We start from the raw sequence: 16064 nt of genomic DNA on the forward strand, positions 1-16064 counted from the left end.
ATCTCAGACACGGTGGACACATAGAAGTGGAGATGGGGCCGCGATGCGCTGGCGCGTTCTGCTCCTCTTGGCGAAGTGGTGCCGGTTGGAAAGGTGGACCTGTCAAATCCAGAAAAACATGTCCGGGCCGCATATCGGCATCGGCGTCGGACATTCTCCACGCCGATATTCCGTCGCTTCGGTTGGGAATGGAAGCGCCTCGTCTCGGACTGATTGATGAATGTCCCGGCATGAATCGTTCAAAGCGGAAGTGGGCTTGTTTGGACAGTGGTGATACATCTCYGGGACCTGAAGGGGATGGACAAGAAGATGGAGATGTATGTATATTGCAATTAAAGGCAAGTTGACAGTTTGACTCAGGATGATGAGATGACGAGGACGCCGCGTAATACCTCCACACTCCTAGCAGATGGCTACATGTACATTTTGGGAATACGAACGAGAGTTAAAAGGCAATATCAACGACACGTCTTGTCTTCTCGAAAGGAGAGAGGAGGATGGAGCATGCCCGAGAGAAGCGAATCGACATTCTTCACACCTCTTCTTGGTGAATAGGTGGGCGATACTCACTTCACAATATTCACTCACACACTCACTCCATAGTCTTCACTCACCCACTCACTCACACCCTCACTCACACCCTCACTCACTCACACCCTCACTCACACACTCACTTTACAGTATWCACTCACGCAGTAAGATATACATACAATGCCATGATACAGTATCTACGCCGCAAAACTCAAGTATCTCCAAGTATACCTCCAGGTTCTCCCACTTGATCATCCCCCTACCCTACCCTACCCTATCTATTCAAATCCTTCCTCCCGCTGCCTCAACCTCGAATACCTCCCCAGAACCTCCGACGCCCAACACCCATCCACAACCTTCTCCCCAACATCCCATACTTTCCCCCTCGCTCTCCTCCACCCCCCAACCCTCCAAATGAAAAACCCACCCAACACCACCACAACACCCAGAACCATCCCAAACCCAACAGCAACAGCAACACGACTGACCTCTCCAAAACCCTCCTCCCGTTCAAAATCAGCATAATACTGCGCAGTATTATATCCCCTCATCGTCGAAAGCACTCCCTCTCCCTCCCCATCAACAACAACTTCCTCCCCTTCCTCAACCACTTCCGCAAGTCCACATCCCCGATCATCACACCACTCCCTCAACCCCTCCCCAGGAACAAAAGTCCTAACAATCGCACTCCGTTCCAACACCTTCCCCTCCCCATCCACAGCCTCCACGAAACTCCACGTAACCCCATACCCAACCTGTCCCTCCGTCTCGAATCCACTCTTGGCAACATTCCCCGCGAATTTCCAGGGTCCTTGGCTCGACTCCCCCGTATACAAATTCCAACTCCTCACCTCCGTCGCTCCATTCCAAGACACCCAGAAGCCCGTCATCTCCTCCCCGGTCCTACTATACGCCCACAAAGCAGGTTTCGTCACCGGTTGTCCCGTCCAATTGTACTTGTTGGAACGATAGATCATGACATTGGATTCTCGTTCGGCAAGTTTGGCATACATGACCGCTTCCCCCTCGGCCGTGTGTTCGGAGAAGTAAGCGTGTTCTCCCCAGCCAATGTGGCAGTTGCCGWTGGGGAGGAGTTGCAGATTTCCTTGCGAAGTGGAAAGTAACCCTCCTGAAGGTTCTGGAGCGCCCCATTCTTTGATTTTATGGGCTGTCTGGTCGAGGTGATTGATGGATATGATCCAACCGTGTGAGAAATCCCCGGTGCTGTTGAAGCTGTTTCCTGCATTGTCGTACAATGAAAGGACGGTGTGCGTGCTGTTCTCGGAGATCCAACGGGCGTGATGCTGGTAGGAGAAGATGAAATCGACTTGGTGGAAAGATGGATTGTTCCCTCCCAATTGCCACAAAATCTCCCCCGTCTCGCCGGAGAGTTTGTACACGGCACTCACATGCCGGGCGGAGATGAGGTAGTCCCCCTCCTCATTCTTGTCAATACTGTTGATGTGGAAGTAATCCCACGGAGACTGTTCGTGCAGTCCATCTCCCGAAGTATCCGTGGAAGCAGGAAGAGTCCACGCCTCGGAAGGATCCACATGATCCAAAGAACGCCATTCAAACACCACCTCCCCACTCTCAATATCCACCTCCTGAAACACCCCTTCCACAATCCATCCCATCCCACCCCGAATCTTGAACAGCGGATTCGCAGTCAAATCATACTGTCGAGGCTGATAGATGGTCATCAACACCGTCCTCCCACCACTATACGGCGTCATCTTAAACTCATGCATATCATTCGAAGCTCCAGCCCCCGAACTCTCAATCGTCTTGACAACTCGATAACTCGAATCCATAATCACTCCATGTCCACGAGCGAATCCCTGATGTTGCTCGCCCTCGAAGAAACAAAGATGATCCTTCCCTTGGTAAGTGCATACTCGCGGTGTATGCGCAGTCTTGGGCCCACTGGCTCCCGCTCCAGACCAGATCAAATCTCCCCAATTGTCGTAAATGTACGGTCCCGGATCGAGATTCCGATAAGGTGCAAGAAAAATGTATCCCGGAGAGATGAGTTCTGGTCGTAGGATATCAAAGTTCACAATTGGAGCGTGTAAATCGGGCCGCGATTTGAATTGATGTGTTGGTGAAGTGAAGTTATCCAGCTGAGCGGAAGTGGTGGTGGTGGTAGCCAGGAGAGTGGAGAGGACCCATATCCAGAGCCGTCCACAAACAGACAAGTTGCAAGAAAGAAAGAACGGCATCTCATATACCTCTCGATAGTCTCTCCGTCGTCGAGCACGCAAGATGGAGTGCAAGTGACAACATCAAACAGCATCCCCCTCCCTTCTAGCAAGCAAGCGAGCAAGCAAGCAGGCAAACAAACAGTAGCGTCGATTGGCCCAAGCAAAAGATATGACGACGACAACCAGGTTGGTTGGTTGGTTGGATGATTTCCTCTTCTTCTTCGGCAAAATGTCTTACGAAACATGCAAAGACAAGACAAGAGAAGAGAGACGTTCGTTTGTTCACGCGGCCTCTTTGAAACGTGCCATTCCTCATCGTCACACCCTTTTTTCCCCCGACGAGCCGGCCGTGCTTCTTTTTCCCTCTCATCATCATCATCATCATCATCCTACGTATCTTACAGTAAGGTAGCCATCGTCAAAGCCAGACAAACATCACCATCCCAACACACCCTCATCCCGTTTGTTTGTGCGCTTGATGATGATAAGATTCCCAATCCATCGGCATGCAACCACAGCGCCGTGTCCCCGCCTGTCAACTTCGGGAAGTTGCTTGTCGCGTCACCAAGGTTCTTTGGTGCTGGGATTATTCTCATTGTTTCATCAGGCATCAGGGGGTTGGGTGGGGGGGGAAAGATCGAAGAAGACGGGACCTACCTTACCTTGATGGAGAAGGAGAAGGAGAAGGGCCCTTCTACTGGTCTGTGATGCCCGAAAGGAAAGGAAAGAGAGAAATAAAAAGTGGAGAGGCAAGCAAGATGTCACAAGGATCTCTTCCACACGCACGCACGCTCGCACGCGCGTTCCCATCCCATCCCCCCTTCGCGGCAAAGAACCTTGTGGCAGATTGGAAGCGGCGGTTTCGTTACTTGGCATTTTCTGAACAAGAGTTTATTAGACAATCCTTGTTCAGCAGACCCACATCAACAAATCCCCGTGGTTGTACAGGAAATCCCCGGCCGGAGTTCAAGTCCATCTCTGCACTGTCCGTGCACTCACCATCATCATCATCAGCATCATCATCATCATCATCATGAGACGCGTCACGGGTTGATGACAAGTCCCGGGGGAGAGGATGGCACATGAAGCAAACAAGCCGATTGTTGCATGTGTGTGCATGTTGAGACACCTTTGTACGCCTGGGGGACAATCAGCATCATCAGCAGACAGCCGTATGTAGTGGTGCGTTTAACATAGATGGCTCCATATGAAACATTCAAATGCCAGATCTGCGGTATCCAGTAGAAAATGCCCGCCTCCTATGGTCTGATATGGTGAGGTCTTTGAAATGCAATGCCAAACGCCGCTACGCCCAATGCAAGAGAGATGCCGTCCTCTCGTCCTTCACTCCATCCAAAACGCCCAAATGACTCCCTTCCTGCCTTGCTTGTACAATGGGTTTGATTCTGGTAACACATCTGTAGGACTGACTCGCCGATCCCTACTCCTAAGCCAAGACACTTCCCCGGCTACCGAACAGTTTTCGAATGGTCATGCTGGCGCTGAAGAAGATTGCTGCCATGGATCCACCAACCACGGTAGCACGGAACAGAACATTCATCATCTGCATGCGGTTCCGTCGTCGGCAGCGATCAACAAATCCATCCGTGTCGTTGGTGCGAGGGAACTTCATCTTCTCCGGTACCGGGACCTCGAGGAATTCACAAAGTGGTTGCCAGCCTTCGCCCATCTTGTACTCCAGCAAGTTCTCTTTGGGGACCAGGTCGCGGATTTCCTGGTAGTACTCGTTGAAACGACGCTTGCCATTCTTCTCAAAGTCACCCTCCCAGAATTCCGTCCAGAATTCTACTCACAGTCAGCTTTGCAGACGACATGTCAATACTGTATATCACAACTCACTGGAAAGCATGGGCTGGTAAAGACCAGCACCCCAATCAAACTTGGACACCAATTTGAGTTCCGGCTCCGTCGCACGCCAATGTACCGTCTTCATCGTACTCGCATGCCAACTATCCACATCCCTCGTAGTGATGATGACCTTGGCCTCCGGGTATGCCTTGATCAACTCTTTCGCAAAAGCCACAGCCGGCCAATCGCAAATGGCTTGGCAGTGTCCCGTAAGCTGATCCCACTGTTCACGGCCGAATTGGCCTTTGCCGTCGTATTTGGCGGCAAGAGCGTCGGACCACATCAGACAGTCGGGAGGATTCTCGACGGACGCGGACATCATGTGGTAGCAGTCGTCGAAGCCCAGAGTCTTCAATGCTGTTCGGAGGGATGCTGTACCCGTACGTCCCAATCCCAGAGCGAGAACTCGCATTGGGACGACTCGACGGCATTCTCGACGGTTGATGTCTGTATCGGCTGTGAAGATGTCGGTTACGGGCTTGGGGGTATAAGGYTGGAAAGCCATGTTGGATAGATAGGTGCGAGTGTTGTAGTCGTAGATTGGTAGGTAGGTATAGTATAAGTCGAGATATGGCAGTCTGGAGATGGTGTTGAAAACGAGCGAATAACAGCAGCAGCAGCAGCAGCTGGATGTAGACGGAACAGAGGACAGAAAGAAACAAGTCCAAGGACGCGTGATGAGAGTGGTATTGCGAGACCACAAGTTACAAGATCAAGATCAAGAAAGAGGGCAGAGAGAGAGAGTTGCTGTGAAACTCCAACCTGCCCCCTATCCGACCGACATGGAGGGGGGAAACTTTCTTACGCGCCATCGGGGAACCTGGAACTTTGGTCGCCGCGTGGTCGTTAGTGTCGCTCGTCACTTCCGCGTAGGATTGCCTCTCGGCTGAATTCATCCGAGCCCTCTTATGGCGGCAGTACCGTACAGGCAGGGTTTTTTCCCATGTACAATGCAGTGCATACGAATAGTTAGTTACATGTGGTGTTGCATTCATGGATCCGATACAAGGGAATGACATGTTGTACCTCCCAAAAGGTTACAGCGACATCAAACACACAGCTCACTTAGAAACAAGGAGAGCTTTGAGACTCTTTCCCAAAATGCATGCCAAGAATCAAAAACGCGAGCTTCTCGCAAATCACAATTCACGATCAACGTCCATTCCATATAACTATATCTCCACAAAAGGGGCAGCACTGATCTCAATCTACACAACTCACTAATTTCATCAAGTAGAAGTAATTAATAATGGTCAACCCCTTCTCCGCATGCACAACAGCGACGAAAAATGTCTTCTCGCGGAGATTCAGACAATAATGGCCTCCCTCAACGCCAAGTGGTTGCAAATGTTGACGGCTCCAGCTCGTTTCTGTTTGTGGCGTCAGCCACTCGCTTCTTAGCCGTGATAATACGACGGCCTCTCCGAAAACAAGAATCGTGATCCATGGAGAGTACGATGTCGTATTAAACTTTTTGTAGGTATCTACGGCGGAGAGGAGTGTGAACGTGTTCTAATCTTCACAAGGCAACATCAGATCTTGTCGCGAATGCTTCCATCCATGTCAAGAGCTAACTTCACTCCGCAACACGATATGAGATGTGAACATGACATACAATCATCATGGGTATAGACACCATTAGGTATTATATATAATCAGGATCTAGGTCTCATTCAACGCAACTGCAGTGTACCTTTCCCATTCCACCCATCATCAATATATTCATTCCTCCGCACCCCTTCACTTCAACCCAAACCCTTCACTCTCATCAACCGCACGCCACAGCTTAGTCTCCAACTGCTCGCGACTATCATATCGCCACAGCATCAACATGTTGAAGCAAGTCCTCGCAATGGGGAATCTCTGCCTTTCATCATGAAGTCCACCACCCCATCCATCCCCTCCAGCGACAATACGAAGTACCAGACTCGTAGCGCCAACAGCCGGGATCCGGTCAGTACCCGTAATGAATGTCAATAACTTTCGCTGCTTTTCAGGCGATGCTTCAGCAAATGATTCCCAAAACCAGCCGATGACCGGCACACTCTTTGCCGGGTTGGGATGGAGATGGTGAGGTTCGGCAACTTGCCTCCAGTTTTCATATACCGCGACGGCACGCAGGGAATCCACATCAAGTGCCTCATCACTGCCGCGAACCAGAAGCTCAATCTCCTCTGCTCTGAAGAGGGAGAGCGCATTGCCTGCGCAGACCGTGAAGAATCCTCGTTTAAAAGGCTCAAACTGCCGAGCAACGGCCACATCGAGCAGGTAGCGTACGTAGGCATCCACGAATTCCTGCCGATTCGCATTCGTGACGGGTATACTCTCTCCGTTTGTTACGAGTGGAACATTTGTGATTACTCCATAGCGCTCCACCGGGATGACAAAGTCTCTGCAGTAGGTCGCCTCCACGTCGCCTTCAAAGTCCAGTAGTTGCTGCAACCCAGCGGCGAGCGATGGACGGAACTCGGCAAGATCTTCAAGATTGTAGCTCATTTGTCCCTTTGTACCTGTCATGGTGGAGACATTCGATGCACTCGTGACAGAGCTCGGAGCAGCAGCCAGGAGTTTGCGAAATGCAAACGGAGGCAAGGCAACATCCAGGATGGTACTGTTGTAGATTGCGAGTCCCAGCAAGGCACCCACGAGATAGTACTGATCCGAAGTCTCAAAGGAGTTGGGATTGAAGTAACACGTGTTCGAATCGTCGTCGTAGCTGAACATGCCATGGTTGGGGTCGAATATATCCCGCACGAGCATCAAGAACCATTCCTTTCGGGGACCTCCAGCATCGACGCCTTCCTCGCCTGTGAACTGTACCCGCAAACCCTTCTTGAGCTCCTCTTGACCAGCACCGACAGCAGCGCTGATCTGTCTAAGACTGTCATCTACCATGCACTCGCGACGAATGCGAAGTGTGAAATGTCCGTCGATGGCTCTCTGGCGAATGACTTGGTCGAAGTAGGCCTCTCTCGCTTTGATCTCCATTTGTCGTCGAGCGTCATGCTCCAAGATTTTGATTTTGGCGCCCATGGAGAGGAAGAGTGGATACTGGCAAAAAGCAAACTTGTCACGCCTGGTCTCCCACACTCTAAAGTCCGCGATGAGATCTTGGTAGTCGAGTAGGGTGTTGTAGAAGCTCGACGTGTGCAACAACTGTCCAGGCTTGCGTGGCTTCGTCATGGAAGACTTATCGGSGTCGCGGCGCTTGCCCTGCCAGACATTATTTGCAGCAAAGAGTAGAGACATCACCTTCGCTGCTGCTTTAATTTGCCAGTCGCCCACCCAATCTGGTTCAGCATTTGGATCGACAGCGCTCTTCTTGACTGATCCACCAAGACCCATTGCAGAATGCAGCTGGGCGGATGTGTTCATGGTGGATCCGGACAGGTCTGGTATCAATCCTCCATCGTTGACCAAGCTTTTCCTTCGAGGGCGACCTGATGTACGAGCAATCCTGTAGGTTACGAAGCTGGCCACGAGATCGATGGTCTTCACCAAGTGATGCTCGTCGAAGCGTGTAAACCAGCCAACCAGGTAGCGATGACAAGCATCAGTAGAGTGCGCCATCAATCCGAATATTCGCTTGAGTAGCCCATTATGCTGGGTCCCGTCGCGAGCTGGGGACTTCCTCGGGCTCGCCTGTGCGTGCCCATTTGACCTGCGGCTTGGAAGTGTTGTCTGACTGCTGGCCGATGATGGATATAGGGAAGGATTGGACAGCAATATCAACAGAAACCGCAGGTCTCCAGGCTCCTTGATCGGCCTAGAGGGCCGTTTGAGCAAATTCTCGGTGACCTTCAGGAGAGTCCGCACCGCGTGCTCTCTCGCACTCCCAAGCTCTTCCTCAATGTCTTCGGTGTTGACATCACCTGCGACGTTCTCCGTTGGAAGCTGAAACTTCGACAGTTTGAGGTTTTCAAGATTCTTCTGCCAATCTTCGCCCGCGGTATGCACAAGACCATACCAGCTGGTAAGCTCTGCCCAGTTAATGTTGGCACTTCTGGAAGATACGGTCTTTTTGGGACCCTCGCCAACTTTCTTACGTCTAATCTCGGACCGGTTGCGGTCGACTTTGCCGGTCCACCATGACCCGTTCTCGCCAATGTCTCCTATCAAAAGCGTTTTGGCGTCCAGTCCGGACAGTCCCTCCATTGGACTGGGTTGAAAAACGTCATGCGGCTCGGGTGGGGGTGTTACGATGTTGCTCTCGCTCCGTGTTCGGCCAGACGCTACAGGCCGCAAGGTACTGAATGAAGAGTTGAGACAGTGAAAGTCACCGACAGTGGCGACAATGTAATCCTCAAGTGGTCTGAAAATGGCCTTGATCCGGTCCTGATGCCTGCGATGCTCCATTTCTCCCGGTGTGAGCTTTGGGCTTGCTGTGGGTCCTGGTGAGTGTAGTCCATCAGGCGCCAGGTTGCCATGGATGTGGACTCGATGGTGTGAAGGTCTGCGATTTGAGGCATTTAGAGGAGGAGGAGGCGGCTTCCGGATGGGTTTGCTTGGAGTCGGTACGGGCTTTCGCCTCGCCGGACTCACGGTATCATGTGTTGGAGCTGACGTTGACAGTTTCTGGACTAGAGGAGGAGTCTCCATCCGCGTACCAGCGAATAGGTCGAATTCGCCGAATTCGCGAATAGTCGCACTTGTTGAAAACAGATCTCCTGACGACTCCGGCGGCGATCTTGATAATGATGCGGATGAATCGAGTGGTTGCTTGCCATTACGAGGCCTGATGGGCATTGCAGCTGAGCGTTGTTCTGAACCAAAGACATCCTCACTGATAGATGCGGTAGGATCCGGCGCGTTGGGTTCCTCTCGTCTACAGCGCTCCTCGAGATAGACATCTAAACATCGATCAATGATTGCACGGGTCCGCTCTATGGAAAGCGGCGAATGGTTGCTGGACGATAGCTGTCCTGGAAGTGTCTTCAAGATCGGTCGGCCTTGATCGTCCTCGGTCTGCTCTTCAACCGGCTTCAAGTCGTTTATTGTCAAACAACACAAGCATCTGAAGCGCGGAAGCTCTCTTGGGACGTTCACCCGGCTGTCGCAACACATGCACTTTCTAGTCGTCTTGCTCCCATCGTCAACAGCCTTGCCTCTCTTGCTTGAGATGACGCCTGAGGGTGCGGGCTCGACAGATTCACTAACTCGCACCAAGCCTTCTCCTCCCGTGCCGTGTGTATCGTGAAAGTTGGTGCTCTTCTTGCGTCCAAAGATCTTGGGCAAAGGATTGCTCGCGGAGCGATTGTGGGCGTGCTGTCGAGGGCCGACTGTGCGTGGCCGTGTCGGAGAAGGTGGCCGACGATCGTGATTCAGTGTGGGTGTATCCAGATAGTCGGATGGAGCCCGAGGGAGCGGCTTGTCGCGCGCATTGCTGCTTGCACTGCCGGACGAGAGCAGGCGGGAGGACCACGAAGATGGCGGAGGCATCAGGCAAAAGCGCGCATGAAGGATCCGCTCAACACCTCACTGGACTTCCCAGTCCCGCAAGTAAAGGTGCTTCAGGCCAAGTTCGGCGGTGAAGTCTGGCCGTTGCTGCTCTTTCCGGCTCCAGGAATTTTGGATGATGCAAGAGCTGTGCCGCACCGTGCTTTGGAAGGCGCGCTTTGGTTATGGCGGATCGGTCGGACGACGAGAATACACGAACGGGCCGTTCAAGTGGTCCACACTCAACATGTTAGACCTTTGTTGTCAGTCTCATTGCCAGGTTGACGTGCCTACGCGATGCCAAGTCTTGATACGACAGGAGCAAGAGGGGCTTGACAAAGTAACAGAGTCATGCACGCTACTACTACATCAGACAAATGTGAAGACGAGACGAGTTTCACCAACAGCAATGATTGAGGAACTGCATGATTGAGGAACAGCAACATGCAACGACGAATCTCAGAGGTCGAGAATGAACTGAATTTTGCTTTCATTTTATCCAGCCCGCACGAGTCGAGCTGGRCCATAAACAGCAGATGCTCGTAGCCATTGACGCAGAAGACTTTCCGCTCCTCGATAGCGCTCCCAGACCATTGCAACTCCTGCAAAAAGACGATACAGCAATGCTGCCACTGCCCATGTCGCTGCCCCCTCAACCAGTCCTCTACCTGTAGCGCCAGAGGGACAGAGTGTTCTGCCTCTTCCAGGTGTGTCTCCGGCCAGCCTTGGTGTTGTTGTAGCGGTGGCCCTTGTTGAGACCTCTGCTCTTCTTGCCGGTGGCGGTGAGACCACGCATCTCGCGGTGCTTGTGGACTGGCTTCACGATCCAGTTGATGCGGGCATCGCGGCGGATGGCCTTGTGCTGTGGGTCGACGAGGATGACCTCGTAGTACTTGTAGGTGGAGTCCTGGTTGATCCAGTAGCTGTTCAGGACGCGCAAGTTGGCGCAGCGGCGGCCGACACGCTCCTCGGCGGTGGCCTTGAGAGAGCGCTGGTACTTGAGCTGGTTCACACCCTGGTTGGTGGGCTTGCCTGTAACAAAATTCAGCCCACATTCTCCCACAACCCAACATCTCCTCCTTGAGATTGTGTCCTCCACATACCGTAGGTGGCACCCTTTGGCACTGGCCTCTTGCGACCTCCACGGCGGACGCGGACGCGGTAGATGACATATCCCTGCTTGGCCTTGTATCCGAGGCGGCGGGCCTTGTCGGGGCGCGATGGGCGGGATGCGCGGTGGATGACGTTCAACTGGCGGAGCTAAATTGATGTACTCTCAGCAATGTTCAACGAGTACGCTCAAAACACATGCACTTTCGTGCCTTGTGTCGCTCATTCGGTCAGACGCACCTCCCAGCAGCGAACGCGAAGCAAGAAGCGCATGACATCGCTCTGCTTCTTCTTCTGAAGCTCCTCGAGATATTTGTGGGCACCCATCTGTGGCCGCAATTAGTGACTGCATGAATGTGGTGGTGGTGGGGATTCCGAGCGCGGGTGTGCGCAATGGCAAGAGATGGGCGGTGTTGACTTCTCCATAGCCATGCGCAGGTTCCTCGTTGGGTATCGTACGCACCTTGACGTTTCGGTGGGCGGTGGTTGTTGGAGTTCTGGCACGACGACCTTGTTCAAAGAAGGGCTTCGAAAAATGCGAAGGGTACGGATTGGATTGGTGTGGTGAGCGCTTGGCGTTTGACAGAGTTGGCCCAGATCTCAATTTTGGACAGAATTCCTTCGGCCTCACCCGCGTTGCACTTTCATCCGCCAAACCCGACCGACCTTGTGAGGATTGCAATGATTCGGTTCGGCCTGTCAAATGTTGAGATATTGTTGAGATGGGATCCTACCACGACGATGCTCGAACAGTCAGCACCGTCGTCGCGGCCGGTTACTTCAAAAGATCTCAGCTTTAGTTGAAAGCTACCAAAAGATGGTGCCCGAGGGCCATGCTGATCGCATCGTTGACTCCTCCTCCTCCTCATCCAGGAGGCAAAACGCAGGCCGTGCAACTGCAAGCAACCATTTTTCGTTGCACCAGCTTTCATGGCCAGTCAGCTTACAACGTGAGCATTCTCAATCTGCACACAGATCGTCCAAGGTCGACGATTTCCCACGTCCCTCATGGTCTACCGAGGAAAGGTACGCCTGCTGCATGCTTAGCTCGCTTCCATCTCCATATGGAGACTAAAGTTCTTTCTCAATAGCTATCGGCTGGCTGCGATGCATGTCGCAAAGCCAAGAAGCGTTGCGATTTGGGAGAGCCATCGTGTACAAGATGTCACAAGCTCAACAAGCCCTGCTCAGGCTACCGCGATACAACCCAGCTTCAGGTCCTCGATGAAAGCGCATCAATCCGAGCAAAGGCWGAAAACAAGACAGTCGTTCCGGTGAGAACCATTGAATATCGCCACAATACGCAATCGAGCAGCTCGTCAACGCGGCCATCCTCGAGTGCGATACCTAGAAGCACACCTYATCATCAATCGTATTTACCCTTGATTGGGTTTTTAAGGCCTGCGGTACCGGGAGTGAGCTCTGGCACGAATGTGCATTCTGCTGAGAGTTCATCACCTCGAATTGATGCAACGGCCCTGGAGCAGCAAGCGCTTCACGGTCAGGCCTATGGAGCGCCTTCTCACGTTCCTGGCGCCATAAAACCGGCGCCCGAAGACTGTGCCAAAAACTTCTTCTTTGTAAATGGCGCAGTGTTCGCGACTTGAGATCAAATCGCTGACCATCATGCAGAAGCAATTCACTTCCGAACTGGGGCAATGGTCCTATCTTCGGGAAATGTTCAAAAATCAACGGCCAGAGCCGGCGCTGGATCTTGCTGTTCGCGTATGCGGTATGGCCTCGCTAGACAATGTCCACGGGACGGGGACTGGGGTGGACAGAAGCAGACCAATATACGCAGGGGCGCTTCGACTGTTGAACGCGGCTTTGAGAGATCCAATTCGATGCAAAACAGACGAGGTGTTGATTGCTGTCCACCTCCTTGGCGTCTACGAGCTACTTGCTTGCGATTCTCGCGATTCGATCATGTCATGGAAAGCTCACATGGATGGCGCACGAAAGGTCWTGTACATTCGCGGCAAAGCCCAGTTCAAAACGTTCTGCGGTCGTCAGCTATTCCGAGAACACCGCGCGCAAATCCTGATTCACGCTATGTGGGAGGACCTGGAATGTCCGAGCTTCCTCTGGGGTTGGGATCCCGAGTTGAAGAAACAGAGCCATCCTAGCGAGTTGGCTGTGATGGCCCCGGCGGATAGTCTGGGTCGCATAACCATAGACTACACCACACTAAGGCATAAATTCCGAAACAGGGCAATCTTGGATGCCAACGCCATGAGCACTGCTCGCAATATCGAGGAGCGCATGATACAATGGTCAATCGACACGATGGCCCATTCAGGCATGTTCTGGGCATATCGAGAGATCAAAGTCGCAGACTCACCGCATGTGTGGAACGGGATGGTCCACGGCTTTTCAGGATGGCCAGGTGTGCCGACTATTTGGAACATGTAGGTCAAAGTCGAAGAATGGCCGGTTTAAGGATTCTCGAAGCCAAGTCTTTCTCGCGCTCTGCATTACAACGTGATTGCTAATCGATCCTCACTCTAGGTACCGAACCATTCGCATAATGTTGACTCGTACGCAGGAGCAGATTCTTCGCCGCTTCGAGCTTCCTGCGAGGGATTCGGAAGCACAGCTCGCGTACTTGAGGGATGTCAGAAAGGCGCATGCTGATGGTATATGCGGTGCTGTCCCGTTCCAGCTCGGTCACGCAGCGCCGGCTCCAAATTCGCCTTGCATCGTTGTGTCTGCTTACGGTTCGATCTGGCCATTGTTCTTTGCGGGTAAGAGATGAACCGATTCAGGTGTGTTACAGGACCTCGCTGACCCTGTTCAAGGAACGTGTGCGCTTGAGCGAGTAGGTTCTGCTGCGTGGATGCGTGTCCTCGCCGGGAACCCGCTCAACGAAGAGGCAACCAGCGCAAACGAAAACATCGCTCAAGCAGCATGGATCATCAACCGCCTGGTGTATATTTCAAAGCATATGGGGCTGCGTTGGGCTGACGGTCTCGCCGCAACCCTCAACGGCGACTTTGAAAAGTGCAACAACGTTCCACTGGAGTATGAGATGTGCCGCTTGCTGTATGGATGACATTGCTGACCAGATCGCAGTGGGAGCCAAAAGCGAGAACCCGATCGTGATCCTTGGCGCAAGCAACTCCACGAATCAGACCTAGGTCCTTTGATGATGCAGAAATGGAGAAAAGCTGCCACAGAGTACGGCATGATCGAGCCTCAAGACAACAAGCCACTACCGTCTACGCAACAGATCTTGCGCGGTTCTTGATCCGCATTGTTGTCGTTGATGTGCTGATGTTGCTCGTTTTGTCTGTCAGCGAAATCTTTATGCTAGATCGATAGCTCTCGATCTGTCTCGCTCTTTGCGCTTTAGACTCATGGTCACAACTGCAAYAGTTCGCGGGCCGCCACCCTAACGTTAGAATAACGCATTGCGCCAAAATCTGTCGAGATTGAGGACTGACCAAGAAACTCCACACATCACGTCCCTGCCGATCAAGCAATATTTGGCAACTCTCATCATGAATGTTATTTCGGAGAACGATCTGTTGACGAATGTCTAAGGTACACGGGTTCGCGCCTCCAACCTCCATCATCCAGCGGTTTCACAAAAGCTCCGGCTCAACGACACCGGTCTGCTTGGTGATCAAATCGTAGGCCTCAATACGCCTGTGCCGAGAATAGTCAAAAGTCCTTTCCTTGCCCTGTCGGCATTCACTGAGGTCAATCTCGGCGAACACAAGCTCATCATTCTTTGTCTTGGCCTCTGCGATTACTAAATTTCAAGGATGTCAGCCAGAGCCACATATTGGGAGATTCTCCATTCGTTGCTCCTGCGGAACTTACCATGCCCCTCGGGACTCACAATCGAACTACCGCCGATCAAGTCATATTTGCCATCATCCCATCCGCATCTCGCTGCGGATATGGAGAAACAAGCATTCATATAGCTGTTGGCCTGCTGTACAAGACGCGAGTGAAACAGCGCTTCCTTCTCTGCATCCTGGGGCGACATGGGCTTGCTTCCCCACAGGTGCGACATGTTTGCTCCTGTGTTGTATCCAAACATGAGGAGTTCGGCGCCTTGGAGGGTATATACCCTCCACGCTTCTGGCCATCTATCGAGGATCAGTTGAAAACYCTTTGCTGAGGACACGGGATTTTCATGTACCGCCTGTCATTACAAATCAACATCCCCATGATTGGATCTCCCTTGCCTACGGTACTTTCACCGTCCTTGGCCGTGGACTTTTTAGCAGCATCTGCCACCAGCCCTGGGGCGCGGAAAGCTTGAAAGCCAAGATTTCCTGGTGTAACTAGACATGACATGTCAGTAAACATCCCCCCCAATCTTTCCTTCATACTGACAATAGCGTTTCTCGAGCTGGTTAGTCGCAGCCGGGTCTGCAAAGGGTTCCACCGTTCCAGGAAGATGAACTTTACGATACTTGCTCAGCACTTTGCCTTCAGAAGCCGAATAATAGACACTAGTGTTGAAACCAGTCCCATCGGGTGTGCGTTCTCCATATCCCAGAACGATATCGATCCCAAGCTTCCTAGATTCTTCAAACAATGGCTTCACATCTGGAGATTGAGTAATGTCCTCGCCGTGTTCAAAGTGCTTGTCCAGTTCCTCTTGGTTTTCAATAAAGTGTCTTGGGAAGAAAGTCGTGAGAGTTGCTTCCGGGAAGACGACCAGTTGTACGTGCTTTTCTGCAGCCTCTTGCAGCAAGTTTATGAGCCTTTGCACGGTTTGTTTCTTGTCTGCATCGATGTGAACGGCGCCGACTTGAGCGGCTGCAACAATGATCTTTCTTGACATGGTATTTATTGATTGATTGATGATGATTCGAAAATGAGCTATGTCTGTCACGCTACGAACGCAACCTTTGTTATATGGTCCATAGGCGATGGACTCTACAGAAGCAAGGCTGC

The 16064-nt window shown here is 52.2% G+C and overlaps 6 protein-coding genes; 1 reads left to right on the forward strand and 5 right to left on the reverse strand.

The window, feature by feature from the left end:
* Positions 1-809: 809 nt before the first annotated feature.
* On the reverse strand, positions 810-2753 carry RCC_06930 (uncharacterized protein; the record flags this gene model as incomplete). Its single annotated transcript, XM_023772190.1, has 1 exon — positions 810-2753. One exon carries the CDS (start codon positions 2751-2753, stop codon positions 810-812), a length of 1944 nt encoding a protein of 647 aa, XP_023627958.1.
* A 1429-nt stretch (positions 2754-4182) lies between these two features.
* Positions 4183-5109, reverse strand: RCC_06931 (uncharacterized protein; the record flags this gene model as incomplete). XM_023772191.1 has 2 exons in its annotated part: positions 4183-4541; positions 4596-5109. The coding sequence occupies 2 exons, from the start codon at positions 5107-5109 to the stop codon at positions 4183-4185; spliced, it is 873 nt and encodes a 290-aa protein (XP_023627959.1).
* A 1235-nt stretch (positions 5110-6344) lies between these two features.
* RCC_06932 (related to ubiquitin-protein ligase E3A) lies at positions 6345-10043 on the reverse strand (the record flags this gene model as incomplete). Its single annotated transcript, XM_023772192.1, has 1 exon — positions 6345-10043. The coding sequence occupies one exon, from the start codon at positions 10041-10043 to the stop codon at positions 6345-6347; it is 3699 nt and encodes a 1232-aa protein (XP_023627960.1).
* A 661-nt stretch (positions 10044-10704) lies between these two features.
* Positions 10705-11477, reverse strand: RCC_06933 (60S ribosomal protein L15; the record flags this gene model as incomplete). XM_023772193.1 has 3 exons in its annotated part: positions 10705-11072; positions 11144-11300; positions 11391-11477. 3 exons carry the CDS (start codon positions 11475-11477, stop codon positions 10705-10707), a joined length of 612 nt encoding a protein of 203 aa, XP_023627961.1.
* A 681-nt stretch (positions 11478-12158) lies between these two features.
* On the forward strand, positions 12159-14397 carry RCC_06934 (uncharacterized protein; the record flags this gene model as incomplete). XM_023772194.1 has 6 exons in its annotated part: positions 12159-12176; positions 12242-12730; positions 12783-13558; positions 13659-13894; positions 13949-14171; positions 14223-14397. The coding sequence occupies 6 exons, from the start codon at positions 12159-12161 to the stop codon at positions 14395-14397; spliced, it is 1917 nt and encodes a 638-aa protein (XP_023627962.1).
* A 337-nt stretch (positions 14398-14734) lies between these two features.
* On the reverse strand, positions 14735-15951 carry RCC_06935 (related to N-carbamoyl-D-amino acid hydrolase; the record flags this gene model as incomplete). XM_023772195.1 has 4 exons in its annotated part: positions 14735-14904; positions 14976-15247; positions 15301-15445; positions 15498-15951. 4 exons carry the CDS (start codon positions 15949-15951, stop codon positions 14735-14737), a joined length of 1041 nt encoding a protein of 346 aa, XP_023627963.1.
* Positions 15952-16064: the final 113 nt, after the last annotated feature.

This window comes from Ramularia collo-cygni (genome assembly GCF_900074925.1).
Source record: "Ramularia collo-cygni strain URUG2 genome assembly, contig: RCC_scaffold10, whole genome shotgun sequence".
Lineage (NCBI taxonomy): Eukaryota > Fungi > Ascomycota > Dothideomycetes > Mycosphaerellales > Mycosphaerellaceae > Ramularia > Ramularia collo-cygni.